This window comes from Kogia breviceps, chromosome 9 (assembly GCF_026419965.1).
Source record: "Kogia breviceps isolate mKogBre1 chromosome 9, mKogBre1 haplotype 1, whole genome shotgun sequence".
In the NCBI taxonomy this organism is placed as follows: domain Eukaryota; kingdom Metazoa; phylum Chordata; class Mammalia; order Artiodactyla; family Physeteridae; genus Kogia; species Kogia breviceps.
This window is the reverse complement of record NC_081318.1, coordinates 48,624,659-48,640,295: the sequence shown is the minus strand read 5'-3', so window position 1 is coordinate 48,640,295 and position 15,637 is coordinate 48,624,659. Positions and strand designations below refer to the sequence as shown.

Sequence of the window (15,637 nt, the reverse complement as noted above, 5' to 3'; positions counted from 1 at the left end):
CATTTTTAAAAATTAATTTATTTTTGGCTGTGTTGGGTCTTCGTTGCTGCGTGTGGGCTTTCTCTAGTTGCGGTGAGCAGGGGCTACTCTTCGTTGCAGTGCGTGGGCTTCTCACTGCGGTGGCTTCTCTAGGTGCAGAGCATGGGCTCTAGGCGCACGGGCTTCAGTAGTTGTGGCGTGCGGGCTCTAGAGTGCAGGCTCAGTAGTTGTGGCTCAAGGGCGTAGTTGCTCCGCAGCATGTGGGATCTTCCTGGACCAGGGATCAAACCCGTGTCCCCTGCATTGGCAGGTGGATTCTTAACCACCAGGGAAGTCCCCCAAGACATTTCAAAGGGGAAAGAATAATCATTTCAACAAATGGTTCTGGGACATTTGGATATCCATATGCAAAAAAATGAAATTGGACTTCTACCTCATACCATATACAAAAATTAACTCAAATTGAACCTAAATATAAGAGCTAAAGTATAAAATTCAAAAGAAAACAGAGGTAGGTCTTTGTGATGTTAGGCAATGGTTTCTTAGATATGACATCAAAAGCATAAGCAGCAAAGGAAAAAATAGATAAATTAGACTTCATCAAAAGGATTACATGAGGGGCTTCCCTGGTGGCGCAGTGGTTTAGAATATGGCTGCCGATGCAGGGGACATGGGTTCGAGCCCTGGTCTGGGAAGATCCCACATGCCATGGATCAACTAAGCCTGTGCACCACAACTACTGAGCCTGCACTCTAGAGCTCGCAGGCCACAACTACTGAAGACTGCGTGCCTAGATCTCATGCTCCACAACAAGAGAAGCCACCGCAATGAGAAGCCCATGCATTGCAATGAGGAGTAGCCCCCGCTCACCGCAACTAGAGAAAGGCTGTGCGCAGCAACGAAGACCCAATGCAGCCAAAAATAAATAAAATAAATTTAAAAAAAGATTACATGAATTCTGTATGTTCTATTTTTTTTAAATACACACTTATTTCCAGCTGATTCTGTATCTATGGTTGGCATCTCTTTATTTTTTCTTTTTTAAATATTTATTTATTTAGGCTGCGCCTGGTCTTAGTCGCGGCATGTGGGCTCTTCGTTGCGACGTTCAGACTCTTAGTTAAAGCATGCATGTGGGAACTAGCTCCCCGACCAGAGATCGAACCCAAGGCCCATGCATTGGGAGTGTGGAGTCTTACCCACTGGACCACCAGGGAAGTCCTTGGTTGGCATCTCTTAATGCTGAATTTTACCTTCTCTATACCATATAGTACAATGCCTTTCATATACAGTAGGGTCTATTTAAATATTTGTGACTAACGATTTTAGCTAAAGAAATGCTTTTAATTATTTTTATTTTCTGCCTACTAATGTTCGGATCATCTTAGAAAAGTAATTTTTGGTAACAGCTTTATTGAGATATAATTCACATACCATACAATTACCATTTAAAGTATACAATTCTGTGGTTTTTAGTATATTCAGATAATTGTGCAGCTATCACCACATTCAATTTTAGGACATTTTCCTCACCACAAAAAGAAGCCCTGTACCCTTTAGCAGAGACAAAGTAACTGTAGAGTTGCTTATTCTGGACATTTATGTAAGTCAAATCTTATAACATGAGGTCTTCTGTGACTGGCTTCTTTCACTTAGCATAGTGTTTTCAAGATCCATCCATGTTTTAGCATGCATGCATATTTAGCATGAAGAATGTACTGCATTCCTTTTTATTAAATGCTGAATAGTGTGTTGTATGGATATACATTTTGTCTATCCATTCCTCTGTTGATTAACAGTTGGCTCTTGTGAATAGTGCTGCTGTGAACTTATGTACAAATTTGTGTTTGAATACCTTTTTCAGTTTGGTTATATAACTAGGAGTTGAATTGCTGGGTCATAGGGTAACTCTATGTTTAACCTTTTGAAGAATTGCCTGATTCCTTTTCCATTGGCAGTGTGTAAGTGTAAGAGTTCCAGTTTATCTACATCTTTACCCACACTTGTCTGTTGTTTTGATGATAGCCCATCCTAGTAGATGAGAAGTGGCATATCATCATGATTTTGATTTGCATTTCCCTGATGGCTAATGATATTGAACATCTTTAATGTGCTGGTTGACCATTTGTATATGTTCTTTGGGAAAATGTCTATTCAAGTCCTTTGGCCATTTTTATATAGGATTATTTGTCCCTTGCCAGATAAATGATTTGCAAATATTTTCTCCCATCTGTGGATTGTCTTTATATTCTTTTGGTGGTATCCTTTGCAGCACAAAAGTTTTAAATTTTGATGAAGTCAAATTTACCTACCCTTTTTTTGCTTGTACTTTTGTTGTCGTATCTCAGAAACCATTGCTTTATCTAAGGTAGCTCTAGCTTCTAATTTAGGTCTTTGGTTTGTTTTAAGTTTTGAATATGGAGAAAAGTAACTTAAAAAATTTTTTTTTGTGGTATGCGGGCCTCTCACTGTTGTGGCCTCTCCCGTTGCGGAGCACAGGCTCCGGATGCGCAGGCTCAGCGGCCATGGCTCACGGGCCCAGCCGCTCCGCGGCATGTGGGATCTTCCCAGACCGGGGCACGAACCCGTTTCCCCTGCATTGGCAGGCAGACTCTCAACCACTGCGCCACCAGGGAAGCCCGAGAAAAGTAACTTCTTTTGGTATTCTTTTCCATTATGGTTTACTACAGGACATCGAATATAGTTCCCTGTGCTGTACAATAGGTCCTTGTTGTTTATCCATTCTATATGTAATAGTTTGCATCTGCTAATCCCAAACTCCCAATCCAACCCCCAGCCCTGCCGGCTCCCGTTGGCAACCACAAGTCTGCTCTCTCTGAGTCTGTTTCTGTTTCGTAGATAAGTTCATTTGTGTCATTATTTTAGATTCCACATATATCATATGGTATTTGGCTTTCTCTTTCTGACTTAACTTTGCTTAGTGTGATAATCTCTAGGTCCATATAGCTGCAAATGGCATTATTTCACTCTTTTTATGGCTGAGTAATATTCCATTGTATACATATATACCACATCTTCTTTATCCATTCATCTGTCAATGGACATTTAGGTTGTTTCCAAGTCTCGGCTCTTGTAAATAGTGTTGCATGAACATAGGGCTGCATGTATCTGAGAAAAGTGACATTTGAAAATAGAGATCTTACAAAATTATTTGCTTTCCTATTTTTAAAATACCTTTAAATTTTATGGAGTTATAATTCAATGATATTCCTTCATTGACATATTACTAGAAATGGATGTTTGAGCTTAAACAGTAACATCTCATAAAAAGAGAATGTTGACTAATATTACTTAATAATACAGTTATAAGGATAAACATTAATTCTTTAGTTTTATATAAAAGTTACCCAGAGTCATTGGTACTCTGTTCTTAATGTGTTGATTTTGGCCTTCGCAAATGTTTCTTATAGGATGCTCTTGAACTAAAGTAGTAATTATTAACTTAGTATAAGTTCTGTTAAGTGGTGGATCTTTCTTCACTGATATTCATTACTAGCTCCTTAATGATATCTAAATATTTCAATTAATAATTCCTGGCAAAGGTGGAATCATAACACAGTTTCAGAAATTCTGATTGTCCGAATCCTAATGATTTAGATGGTGTAACTCAATCATTAGCTCCCGAGTGTGTATTGCTAGTTTGATCACAATTGCATTTTTTATTGTGGTTGAATACACATAACATAAAGTTTACCATCTTAACTATTTTTTAGTGCATGCTTCTATAGCAGTAAGTACAAAGTACAGATGACCCTTAACACCAGGGTTAGGGGTGCCAACCCTCCATGCGGTTGAAAATCTGAGTATAACTTACAGTTAGTCCTCTACATCTGTGGTTTCTCCCATATCCACAGATCGAGGATCCAACCAACCTCAGTTCATGTAGTATTGTAGTATATACTACTGAAAAGAATTCCTCATAAAAGCAGATTCATGCAGTTCAAATCCTCATTGTTCAGTGGTCAACGGTATATTCACGTTGTTGTGCAACAAGTCTTCAGAACTCTCTTCATCTTGCAAAACAGAAACTCTATACCTGTTAAACAACAACTCCATTCCTCCCTCCCTCTGGCCCCTGGCAACTGCCATTCTACTTTGTCTCTCTGAATTTGACTATTCTGGATACCTCATATAAGTACAGTAGAATCATATAGTATTTATCTTTTTGTGATGGGCTTATTTCGCTTAATATATGTCCTCAAGATTCATTCATGTTGTAAGATGTCAGAATTTTCTTCCTTTTTAAGGCTAAATAATATTTCATTGTATGTGTATACCACATTTTGTTTAGCCATGCATCCATTGATAGACATTTGAGTTGTTTCCACCTTTTGGCTATTGTGAATAATGCTGCTATGACCATAGGTGTACCAGTATATCTGTTTGAGTTCCTGCTTTTAGTTCTTTTGGATATATACCCAGAAATGGAATTGTTGTATCGTATGGTAATTGTATTTTTATGATCATGATTGCATTGTGAATTTACTATGATTAAATGTATTTTGTTGTCTAAGAGATTAACCAATTTTAATACTATTTCAGATGTTCAGACTGGTTATATACTTTGATAAGAAAAACAAGAATATTTTTTAGAGACTAGACTTTGAGTTGAGCATCTCATGAGAAGTTTTGGGTTTCAAACAGAGCTTCAGTTTACTGTAGCATGTTTCCTTTGCGTAAAAACCAGTTTGCAAATAGAGTGTTGTGCTCATGGGTCTAAAGGTACATGAACAATGTAGAGTGGTTTAGACCTTTGTAGAGATTAAAATGCTATTGAAAATATTTTCTAAAGAAAAATTTATTTGGAATTGTTCATAAATACATTTCAGTGTGTTATTCCCAATAATATTTGCTTACAAGATTATTTCAGCAGTTTAGCTAAAATACTAGGTACTTATACTTTAAAACTTGCTATTCAAAATTCTTTTGAGTTGACAACTTTCAGTGCTAAAACTTTATTATTTTAGTAGTTTTGGGTGGAAATCTTGCTAAAATAGAATACTAATAACCTTGATGACTGGTTTATTAATTAAAAACTCAATATTGAATGATGTCCTCACATTCTTTTAAGGTGTATAGTAAAGCTGTATGATCCAGTGTTGAAATCCTATTTGATGTTTTGGGTTCTTGTCTGCTTTCCTCTCTTTTTTCACCAGTGGCCATTTTTTGTTGCTGGCAGTGAGCCTGCCTTAATAGCCTCACTTCCCGGGCTGATTTGTTATATGTAAACTCGTATGGTTTGGAAACTAATTAGCCAAGCTTGATGAGTAAAATGGAATAACTGTATTTGTGAGTGAAAATTTGGTCATTTTGCATGACAAGATCACCAGAGACTTTATTATATGAATTGGTTACTCAGATTTTATTACATACTTCCTGGTTTTAAACTATTCTCCCAGTAGGTGATTTCTTACTTCATGAGGACTTATGTCTCATTATTACATCTAGAATTCTACTCTTCAGTCCCTCTCCTCTTTTATTCTGGTAGAAGATACAGAATAATAGTTACCCTTACCAAATTATTATATTTGGCTTAGAAAGTATAAATTGCTTTTTTGCCCCCCTCATCCACATATTTTATAAGCAGGGTTAACATGGCTGATAGGTGGTCTGAACCTAGCACCTTAGCTAGTTCCAAACTGTGTTGTTAGCTGCTTCATGGAAGCAGTGACTTGGTGTGAGCTGCAGCTGTTGTAAAACACAGGGAAAGGTGGTTATGAGATTTTTGGTTCTATTATATTTTTCGCCCCTAGAAAGTTGTATTGTACAATATTATAAATGTCTCAAAAAGAATTGAAAAGTAGAATATGAAGACCTTTCGTTTTATTATTTTTCTTCAATAGCATTTCAAAAATTTTTAAAACATTTATGTATTTTTATGTCATTTATATATGAGAAAATTTTGTTCATTATTTTATATGTAGTTGTTTAAGCAGATTCATTTTCAGATATTGTTGCTGGAAGGCCTAAGTATGGCAGCCAGAGTAATGTGGCACAGAATCACAATTTGCCTGTTAGACATATGTAAGCTTAGCAGATTCAACTACTAAATCATCTTCCCTCTTTGTATCTGCATTTTAAAAACTGTCTGGAGTTTACTTACTTAAAGACTTTTAATTTTTGAAGTATATGAAGTACTTGTCCAATATTCCCCAACTTCTCAATGCCCTATTAGGTTATTGATCCTGTTTTTCTTTTGCCCAGTTATATCCTAAGGGAAACATATGTAAACAAAAGTGTTTTCTCATGTGATGCACATGGGGAAAAAAAAAGTCTCACCTCCTTTTTTGAGCTTTGAGGGGGGCGATAATTGTCAGAATAATAGCCAAGTTACCCCGCCTTCCCTTACTATCCCCCCCCCCCTCGCCCAAAAAAGAATTCAATTTATCTTTTGTTTGGTCACTTCAAATTTCACTTCATATACACTTTTTTGGAACCTCTTCCTATGACAGACCTGACTTAGCCTATTAATAGTTCTGGGGCAATCATCACCCAGAAACATAAGGACTTTCATCAGTGCCTCTTCCACCTGTTGTGTGCTGTTAGTTCATGACATGAGAGCAGCTAACAATCTGCTCAGGGGAAGAAAGCAAATGGGCACTTCAGATGATGTGGCTGCTTTGGATATGAAGTGACAGTCTGTGTTTGGATATTGATGTAGCAGCAATGTGCAAATCTATAAAAAGTGACTAGAGGGGTGCAGGCACGGAAATTCAAACCAGCATTTTCTTTCTGATTCAGACTCAGATATACAGGGTTTTAGGTGTCTTCCTTGATAATCTGTTAGTCAGATATTTAAATTTGAATCTGATTGTTTTACATCAGGGTTTTTGAGGCCTGCAGTTTGGTGCATTGCTTTGCTTTAACATGGTTTTCCAGTTGGATTCGCTTGTGTATTTGGCCCAAAACATACACACACACACACACACACACACACACACACACACACAGAGTTTTCCTTTATTTATAATTTCTGTGTATTGTGCAGTGGATATATATTATCAAAGAAGATCCTGCCTATCTTACAGACTAATAGTCATTAAATGAGAATAACAGGAAAAATAATGCAGTCTTAAGATTTTTATGAAAGTGGTCACCCAGTGTATGGAATGAAAAGTCAGTAAAGTTACCTACATATCGGTCAGAAAAGTCTATTGATCTCTACTTCATTCACACACACAGGTGTAGTGTACTCTCCATTCCACTGAATACTGCTTTTTATTTCAAGGTAAGACTTAGTCCATAGTGAAATACTCTCTTTAAAAAAAAAAAAAAAGTTACTTTCAAACATGTTTACATGAAAATCTAATTTAATGATAATAGAGGTAAATTTAAAAAGTGTAATCTTATTTCCTTTATACGGTGCTTGACTAAATGAATTGAGGACCTTCTATTTGGTTTCACCTTTCTCAAAAGCTGCACAATTATTTTTTGCCTATAGGAAGATGAGAGCGCGCCCACTCCTCCTGATCCTCCAAGTCCGCATTTACGTGGGCACGGAACGGGCTTTTGCTTTGATCCCAGGTAATTGTTCTCTTTCCTGTGTAGAATTGGGATTACCTGTGGCTCTCAACGTATGGTCCTTGAAAATTTGTTAGAAATGCATATGGTCCAGGGCCCTAACTCAGATCTTGTTGAACCCCAAGTCCTTGCTGTAGGGCCCAGCAGCATGCATCTCAGCATGCCTCCAGGTGGTTCTGATGCGCCCGCACCTTGAGGACCAGTGCCGTAAACACCTTTAGTTGTTAAACTGAATGAACACTATTGGGAAGCTACAAGTTGTATGAATCTTTATAGTTTTACAAAAGGCATATTTTGATAGTTAAAAATTGAACAATTCTTGTCACTGAGCCTCATTTCACATAATGTGATTGTATTTTTTGGAATTTTGATGAGAAAAAGATTTTCTTTGTCAATCTAATTGTGAAACTAAAATTAGACGCTTTATAAATGGTTTACACAATTGTCAATAGCAAGCTTTTAGGAGCAGAAAAAGGTTCCTGGCATAACTGAAGACTTTCAAGGTAAGTGTTAGTATGAATATCAGCTTAACTAGATAAATGTAACCTCGCCGTATCTGAAGCTTAACTGCTGTTAAAAATCTATTTATTAGAAATACGTAATTCTTTCATTTTATTTCCTCAAGCTTTGATGTTCAGAAGAAATGTCCACTCTGTGAATTAATGTTCCCTCCCAACTATGACCAGAGCAAATTTGAAGAACATGTTGAAAGTCACTGGAAGGTGTGCCCAGTGTGCAGCGAGCAGTTCCCTCCTGACTATGACCAGCAGGGGTTTGAAAGGCATGTACAGACCCATTTTGATCAGAATGTTTTAAATTTTGACTAGTTAATTTTTATTAGGAGTTAATAATACAGTTTAGCAGTTGGAAAAAAAGTCACCTCAGACCACTAAGGAGACCACAAGGTGTCACTTTCGTGTACCCTCTACTGCACTTTTCTGACCAAGAGCTACTTTGAGTTTGGTGTTACTAGTGTCAGGGTCAGTCCTTGGCTTATCACTTATAAATATAATTTTAACCTCTGTTAATCTTACCAGCTTAAGAAGTTCTTGTGTGTATCTTTATTTATTCCCCATTTTGAAAAACTATATGAATGAAGGAAACGGATTTTAATGTTACCACACTGAAAAAATAGGTATGTATAGTGTGTTATTTAGCAGAATATTTACACATCTCTGTTGACCTTGATTGAGCATGACTACTAAAAATTATGTAATACAAAGAATTTATCATAAGTCTTGCAAAGTTATTCTTTTGAATACAGAAACTTCATAATTTAGCCCATGAAATGTTTTTTTTAACCCTCTTTAGAAAGGGAGCTGCATGTAGATGAGATCACATGCTTCCAAGATAGCAAATATCCTTTTTATATTTGAAATGTTTGCTTTAGGAATTAATAGAATGCATATTTTGCTAATTTTATGACTAAAAAATTTTAAATACCTGAATGATTATTTTTAAGCCATCTTAAAGTTGTATTTCTATCTGATGGGAAAATGGAACAAGATATGTCAGTGTAATTGTTTCATATTAAATGATCTACTAAACAGTGATGGTTGTGGCATAAAATCACAGAAAATGTATGTCTTTTTTCACATTTTCCTGATAAGAGTATAACTTTGAAAAAATGTTCTCAGTAAGTGATTAAATATGTAATGCATAAACCCAAATCAAACTATCGTGTTCGTTATGACTGCTGTATATAGTATTCATTAACATTAAAGTAGACACATTTTTAGAAGTGTGTAATTTCATTGTCAAGTCTAGCATCTTGAATGTCTTTTTGGTCTGGGTCATTAAAGTTTTCTGAACTACAGTCCTTTCCTCTTTTAGAATATGAATGTTAAGGATTTAAAGTACTGACTTTGCTGTTTTTGTGGTTATCAAAATATTTAAGCTTGTCTTTAGCAAATTAGCTATCTAAGACATTAACTTAATATTCAGTGTAGTGGCATTTTGGGGTACTATATGTGAACCGCATATACACCATCTCACTTGTATTTGTTTCTAGGAGCAGAATTCATGTATCGTTGGAATCCTTTAAATGTTTGAGTCTAGGGCAAAACAGTATTGGGCAGTCAGATATCGGGACATGGCAGACCTGGGATGCAACAGTAATGAAGATTCCATGTTTTAAGCTTCTGGAGAGGTTATAGGCTAAGCAGAATATATTCAGGTAAAATATGTTCAATGATATGAACATTTTTGTTCCATCAGTTAATAATTATGGACCATGCTAACCTAAAAGTATCCTTTGAATATTACAGTGCTACTACCAGTGAAATGAAATGGTTCATCATACTAACCTAGGCAAAAACATTGATGAAATCTACATGTGTCAGCTGAATTCTCCCCCCCCCCCCAAAAAAAAAAGGCAGCCTTAGAACAAGGTACTGAATGGATATATTCGTTTCTGTGGCAAACTTGATACTGGTCTTTATAATGGATGCTAATGAAAATAAAGAGCCATGTTTATTTTGGGTCAGAGGCAGTTTATTTTAAATGTGATTTCATTTACATTTATAAGCAGCTTTTCTTGACAGTAATTTTGTTTCATTAAGTTGCCTTCAGTTCTAAAACAAACCTCTGTTGCTTTCAAACTTAATGTGCTCTGTCCTGAACAAAACATATGAAAATATAATTTAAAGCACAGTTTTCACAGACACAGTACAATACATTCACTATACACGGTATAACAAAATATTCCCATCCTTACCTGTTTAGTAATACTGTCACAATGAATAAGTAAATAGAAACTTGAAATTTTTATAGTTGAAAGAAATTTAACATGCACAATGACTATTTTATGACTGTTTAGCTGTTGAACTACTGATGCAGCCTACAGTTTCTTGCACTAGAAGGAGCAAAGCTAAATAATAATTGCTGGCCTAAAAAAATTTTGGTCAATTCTAGAGAGATAGGAAATAGCCAAGTAGGGCCTTCTTATGCACCAACTAGTGGCTTCTCATGTCTGTATCACCCTTTAAAACATAAAGGATAACACTGTATATTCAGGACCAAGACTACTCTTCAGAGATCTGAGGACATTTTTAGCGGGTAGTGTCTTTATAAATAACTTAAATCCCTCATTATGAGGGATTCACAATTTAAGAGTGTATTAATAGAAGCTTACCCATCTGGCTAACAGAATTGTCTTCCTTTCAAAACGTCTGCAAAATTGAGGGGGGAACACCTGCTTTCCATCTGTAAGACTTTCAACAAATGGAAACACGGAAAGAAAGTTATTTTACAAGCATTTCGAGTTTGATTTTCATCAGTTTTGTGGGCAGTTAGCTAGCCATCTCAAAGCAATTTTTATTGCATAATTAGGCAGTTGGTAAACTCATGTTTAAGGAATAGCACTTGGGAGAAATGAACACTCAAGGCATGATGGTACTGTTGGTAAGAAAAACTTTAGGAATGGTCCAGATGTAGGTTATACTCTAATGGGTCACGTATGAGTCACTCTTTGACCACCTGCTGCAAGAAGCACTTAACTGTCAATAAGGCTCAATTTCATATTTCAGCAAAATGTCTTACAAAGCTAAACAGACATTTCCAGTGGGAATACAGACATCTACAATGTGATGGAAAAAGTGCCTTTAAAAAAAGTCTGAAAACACAATGAGCATGAGGTGGCGATAGGGGTCTTAACAAAATGTTCCTCTTTGAAACGGGCTTGGAATTTTAATTCTTACCTGCAACCCACAGGTTGTTAGGGCAGTGGCTGCAAGAATTGGCAACACATAAAACATTACATCTGTTGGCAATAGAGAACGACAAAGTGCTTTAAAACTTCACCTAAAGATGAAGATAGAACTAAATTTCACACACACAAAATTTGCACTTAAGTATTTCAAAGTGTTTGTTTCCTAACAGATTTCAGGGGAAAGTATTTCACTAAACTGGTATCTTGGTCCACAGATATCAATAGGCATAAATTGAATCCCTTGCACCTAGCAGGCACTCAATGAATGTGTTAATGAGTGAACTGAATAGACTTTTTGTACAAAAATGCCATTTGTAACACTAAAATGATTGGTTAAGTCACATGGCAAGATTTTCAGCTTTTTAAAGGTCAAAAGGATTTGCAAGATAATATAAAACACAGAAAGCACACCTTTTATGTATGTTATTTAAATATGAAAATATTTTTAGCATATTGTTAAACATTCTTTCTTATTTATATTTCCATTACCTAAAGTCTTTCTAGTCACAGGTACTAACTAACTCCATTATGTAAGGCATGGTAACCAGTTTGACAGTGAAGGTATTATTTTGGTTTTGAACACAATGAGTTGATGTGTTGAAAAACTTCAATCACATTATAGTCTTGGGGGAAAAACCCTCAGTGCCAGCCCCTCCTCCCCCACAACTGAAATCACTGCAACACAGCTAAACGATACGCAACATGCCCTCAATTTCTGTCTTGTTTTGGGGGAAATGTGCTGAAAAACCTAGAGCTTTTTTTGTTTAGCACCTTATATCAAAGTAATGAAAATGAGTATGATGATTACATGTGCAAATGTACAAAATCATTAACTCTACAAAGATACATCATTCCAAAATTACAGAAAAAATTTAAAGCATGCATTTATTCTTTAAAGGGTTGCTGAATGCTTCCCCTGAAAAAAGGTGGCTGTTTTCAAAATCAGCAACTGCTGGTGAGGATTTTCTTGGCACAGTTATGACCAGCATGTTACTGCTGCATCTTCCTGATAATGTCGGCCGACACTGGGGGATGGAAATTGATTGTGTGGTGCCGCAGGCCCTGAGCTGTCTTGTAACTCTTACCACAACGACACTTGAATGGTTTGCGGACACGAATCTGTGTTCTGTGGCCATTCTTAGCATGGTACTTTATGCCATTCACATTCTGTGGAGAGGACAAAAATATCACCTATTAGACAGAGTCACACAGTGTCAGATGTGGGGAGGACCTCAGTGCGGGTCTGACTGCAACTGGACGGCTCCTGGATGGCAGCTGTCGACAGAACAGGCTTTTCGTGAACTCGCAGCCTTGTGTTAATCGTGGGCGGTGCAGACTGGGTCATGCACACAGCTCACCCAAGGCAATTTCAAATACACCTCAGTTACTCTGAAAGTACTGACTTCTGACTTTTACATAAAATACGTATTTAAGACCCAGACTGTATAAAGAGGCACAGCTCCCTCTGAATCTTGTTTCCACTCTGAAGAATGTTAACGATGAACAATTACATACAAATATCCTCAAGATGGCCCCCAAAAAATCTAAAGAAAGAAAACATAGGGTAGTGAAGTTCAAGACGTGTATAAATTCTTCATTTGGAAACTCAGCTTATATCTTGCTCCCAGCCAACCATGATAATCCCTACCTTACATAGGGATTTTTAGTACATTTTCTACTCTGCATTAAGCCAGTATCTGTGCCCAAATCCTGCCCCAGCACTGTTGTGTGTGTTAAATAACACCTATGGGCAGACAAGGCCCTACTTTTATTTATGTACTATTCCAAACATACAGCGAACTTTAAAAATGTTATTAAAGTCTTAGCAACAGAAAAGTTCCAAACTTCAAATTGGCCTACAAATCCTAAATGATAACATGAAATACCAAAATGCTTTCTGGATTTCTGTTAATTGGTTTTGCTAGCTCACTTCCATATTCTATTTAAGACGTCATGCCTAGAATCACTCTACAGATTCAACCAAGTTAGTTTTGCTTATCCCAATTACATGGTGAGCAAACAGGCTCAGGACATTGAGTAAACTGATGGAAGATTTAAGTAAGAATAAATGGCAGAAGTGATACTAGAGCTTAGGTCTTAATTTCCAAGTCAGCTACTGTCAGATTGAGGAGTAAGGGAAGAGAGAAGATAGGCAGGTGTTGAGTACAGATCACCAGAAGAGTGGACTGTTTTCTAAAGTATTATCTGAATCTAGGCCCACTGAGGCCAGTCCTGTGCCCAACGAAAGGTTTCCAGCATAGCCGTCTTCTACTTCATAGGATGCCCTTATCGAGCTCCCAAAGAATAAGAACAAACTGCAGTTGTTTCATGAGCATCTAGCACAGTGCCTGGCACATAGTACATGCTCCACTAGTATCTGTGAATGAATGAATTTGTTAGAACATGCCTCATTCTGGAAGAAATTGAGAGTTGCCGTGAAACAAAATATGTTCAGTGTTATTACTATTTATATTTCCCTATTGGAGATTCCCAGTGCACCTTAATACTAAGAGAATCCTCTCGACTTTGTTGAACCCAGGGGTGACAAATAGGAGCCAGTTGTCTATGCTTTGAGTCTGAAGGCTGTCCAGTGAGTTAAACCACAAGGACAGACACGACTTCTTCCCTGAACGTCCAGCTGTTGGCCTTCTGCGCATTCAGCCCCTGTCATTCCTGCATTAATCCCCGCATGCAGAGCGAGGAGGCACTTCACTGGTCTCCTCGAGGCATGTTGGGGAGTAGGAGATTGCTGTGGTGGGATGTGGGGAGGGCAGTGATGGTGCAGAATCCGACCCATTAAGAGAGATGGGTAGATACCCCCTGCCAGCCCCTTGCTGCTCCAACCATCCCACCAGGGGCCCAGGCACATGGGTAAAGAAGCCAACCTGTGTATCTAGCCCCAGCTGGTACCCTATTGCAGTGGCATGAGAGACCCAGGTGAGAGCCACCTAGCTGGAGCCAAGCAACAAACATTAGCGTTGTTTTACGCTATGGGAGGGAGGGAGATGGGGAGGAAATAACTGTTTTATGATCATTAGAAAAAGACTGTCAACTTTCTAATAGTAACACTACGGTGGGAAGTCTCCTGACTCACAAATGCTTAATAATTTGCATCTGCCTGCTTAATAATATCCCGTTTATTAGCTCAACAGATATTCACTGAGTACCTCATAGGGTTCCTTTCTGTGGATGAAGGGTTACTAAAACATTTCATGTCCTCACTTTCACAGGGAACTTGTTGTAAGATGGATCACATTATAGGGCTTCCCTGGTGGCGCAGTGGTTGAGAGTCCGCCTGCCGATGCAGGGGACACGGGTTCGTGCCCCGGCCCGGGGAAGATCCCACATCCGCGGCTGGGCCCGTGAGCCATGGCCGCTGAGCCTGCGCGTCTGGAGCCTGTGCTCCGCGACGGGAGAGGCCATGGCAGTGACAGGCCTGCGTACCGCAAAAAAAAATAAAAATAAAAAGATGGATCATTATAAATCCAGCTACCCCTGTGCCCCAGTGCCACTCAGGCCTTGTCAGAAAAGAGAGGAAAGCAAAAATAATAAACATTTGAACAACAAAGAAAAAGGCAGATAGCAACTCTAACAGGACCAGGTCTTAGATATTCCATCCAGGCCCGAGCTTTTTGGGTTTTTTAAAAATAACTAGTTAGGTGAGGGAAGGTTTGAAACCAGAAATTACCAAAGCCACCAGAAGCCACTCCAACATGAAACCAGATCTGGAGTTCACCAGGGGAAGGACATGCCCGGGGTTGAGGTGATTCCAACAGGTTCCTTGGTCAGTTCCCAGCTGGAATGTCAACACTGTGTTGTGCGTGGCTGTGGGACTGACACACATGTCAGCTTTATTACTCTGGAAAAATTAGGAAGCCAGTTGCACGTGTGGAAACACATGGCATTTCCAGGGTTGGCCAAAGAGCCTACAATAAACTACCTTACCATCTCTTTCTCTTTGTTGCTGTGATTTAAAATGTCCACAAGTGTCATGGGACACCTTATCACAAATGTTAGTACAAGCTCTAATCAGACGTAAGATTTCCCCCATCTGTTCATTCACAGATAGCAATGGGAACTTCACTTTCTAAGACTTGAGGAGCAGGCCTCCTTGGCGCAGCGGTTGAGAATCTGCCTGCCAGTGCAGGGACGCGGGTTCGGGCCCTGGTCTGGGAGGATCCCACATGCCACGGAGCATCTGGGTCCATGAGCCACAACTGTTGAGCCTGCGCGTCTGGAGCTTGTGCTCCACAACAAGAGAGGCTGCGACAGTGAGAGGCCCGGGTACCGCAATGAAGAGTGGCCCCCGCTCACTGCAACTAGAGAAAGCCCTCGCACAGAAACGACCCAACACAGCCCAAAAAATAAAATAAAATAAAATAAATTTTAAAAAGACTTGAGGAGCTT

At 38.3% G+C, this 15,637-nt stretch overlaps 2 protein-coding genes across 3 annotated transcripts in view; one reads left to right on the top strand and one right to left on the bottom strand.

Moving 5' to 3' along the window:
- The window catches only part of TAX1BP1 (Tax1 binding protein 1), a 97,154-nt gene extending 87,153 nt beyond the window's left edge, over nt 1-10,001 (top strand). The window contains exons 17-18 of one of the 2 annotated variants that reach the window (XR_010842190.1): nt 7,442-7,524; nt 8,147-9,257. Coding sequence is in view for 1 of the 2 variants with exons in the window: in XM_059073525.2 (XP_058929508.1) it covers nt 7,442-7,524; nt 8,147-8,348 (285 nt within the window). In the remaining variant the exon portion in view is untranslated. Of the gene's footprint in view, nt 1-7,441; nt 7,525-8,146 lie in introns of both variants that reach the window. The other variant, XM_059073525.2, reaches the window with a different exon arrangement.
- JAZF1 (JAZF zinc finger 1) overlaps nt 9,993-15,637 on the bottom strand; it is a 340,756-nt gene continuing 335,111 nt past the window's right edge. The window contains exon 5 of the mRNA XM_059073529.2: nt 9,993-12,397. Within this exon, the coding sequence (XP_058929512.1) occupies nt 12,221-12,397 (177 nt within the window). The 3' untranslated portion in view covers nt 9,993-12,220. The remainder of the gene's footprint in view (nt 12,398-15,637) is intronic.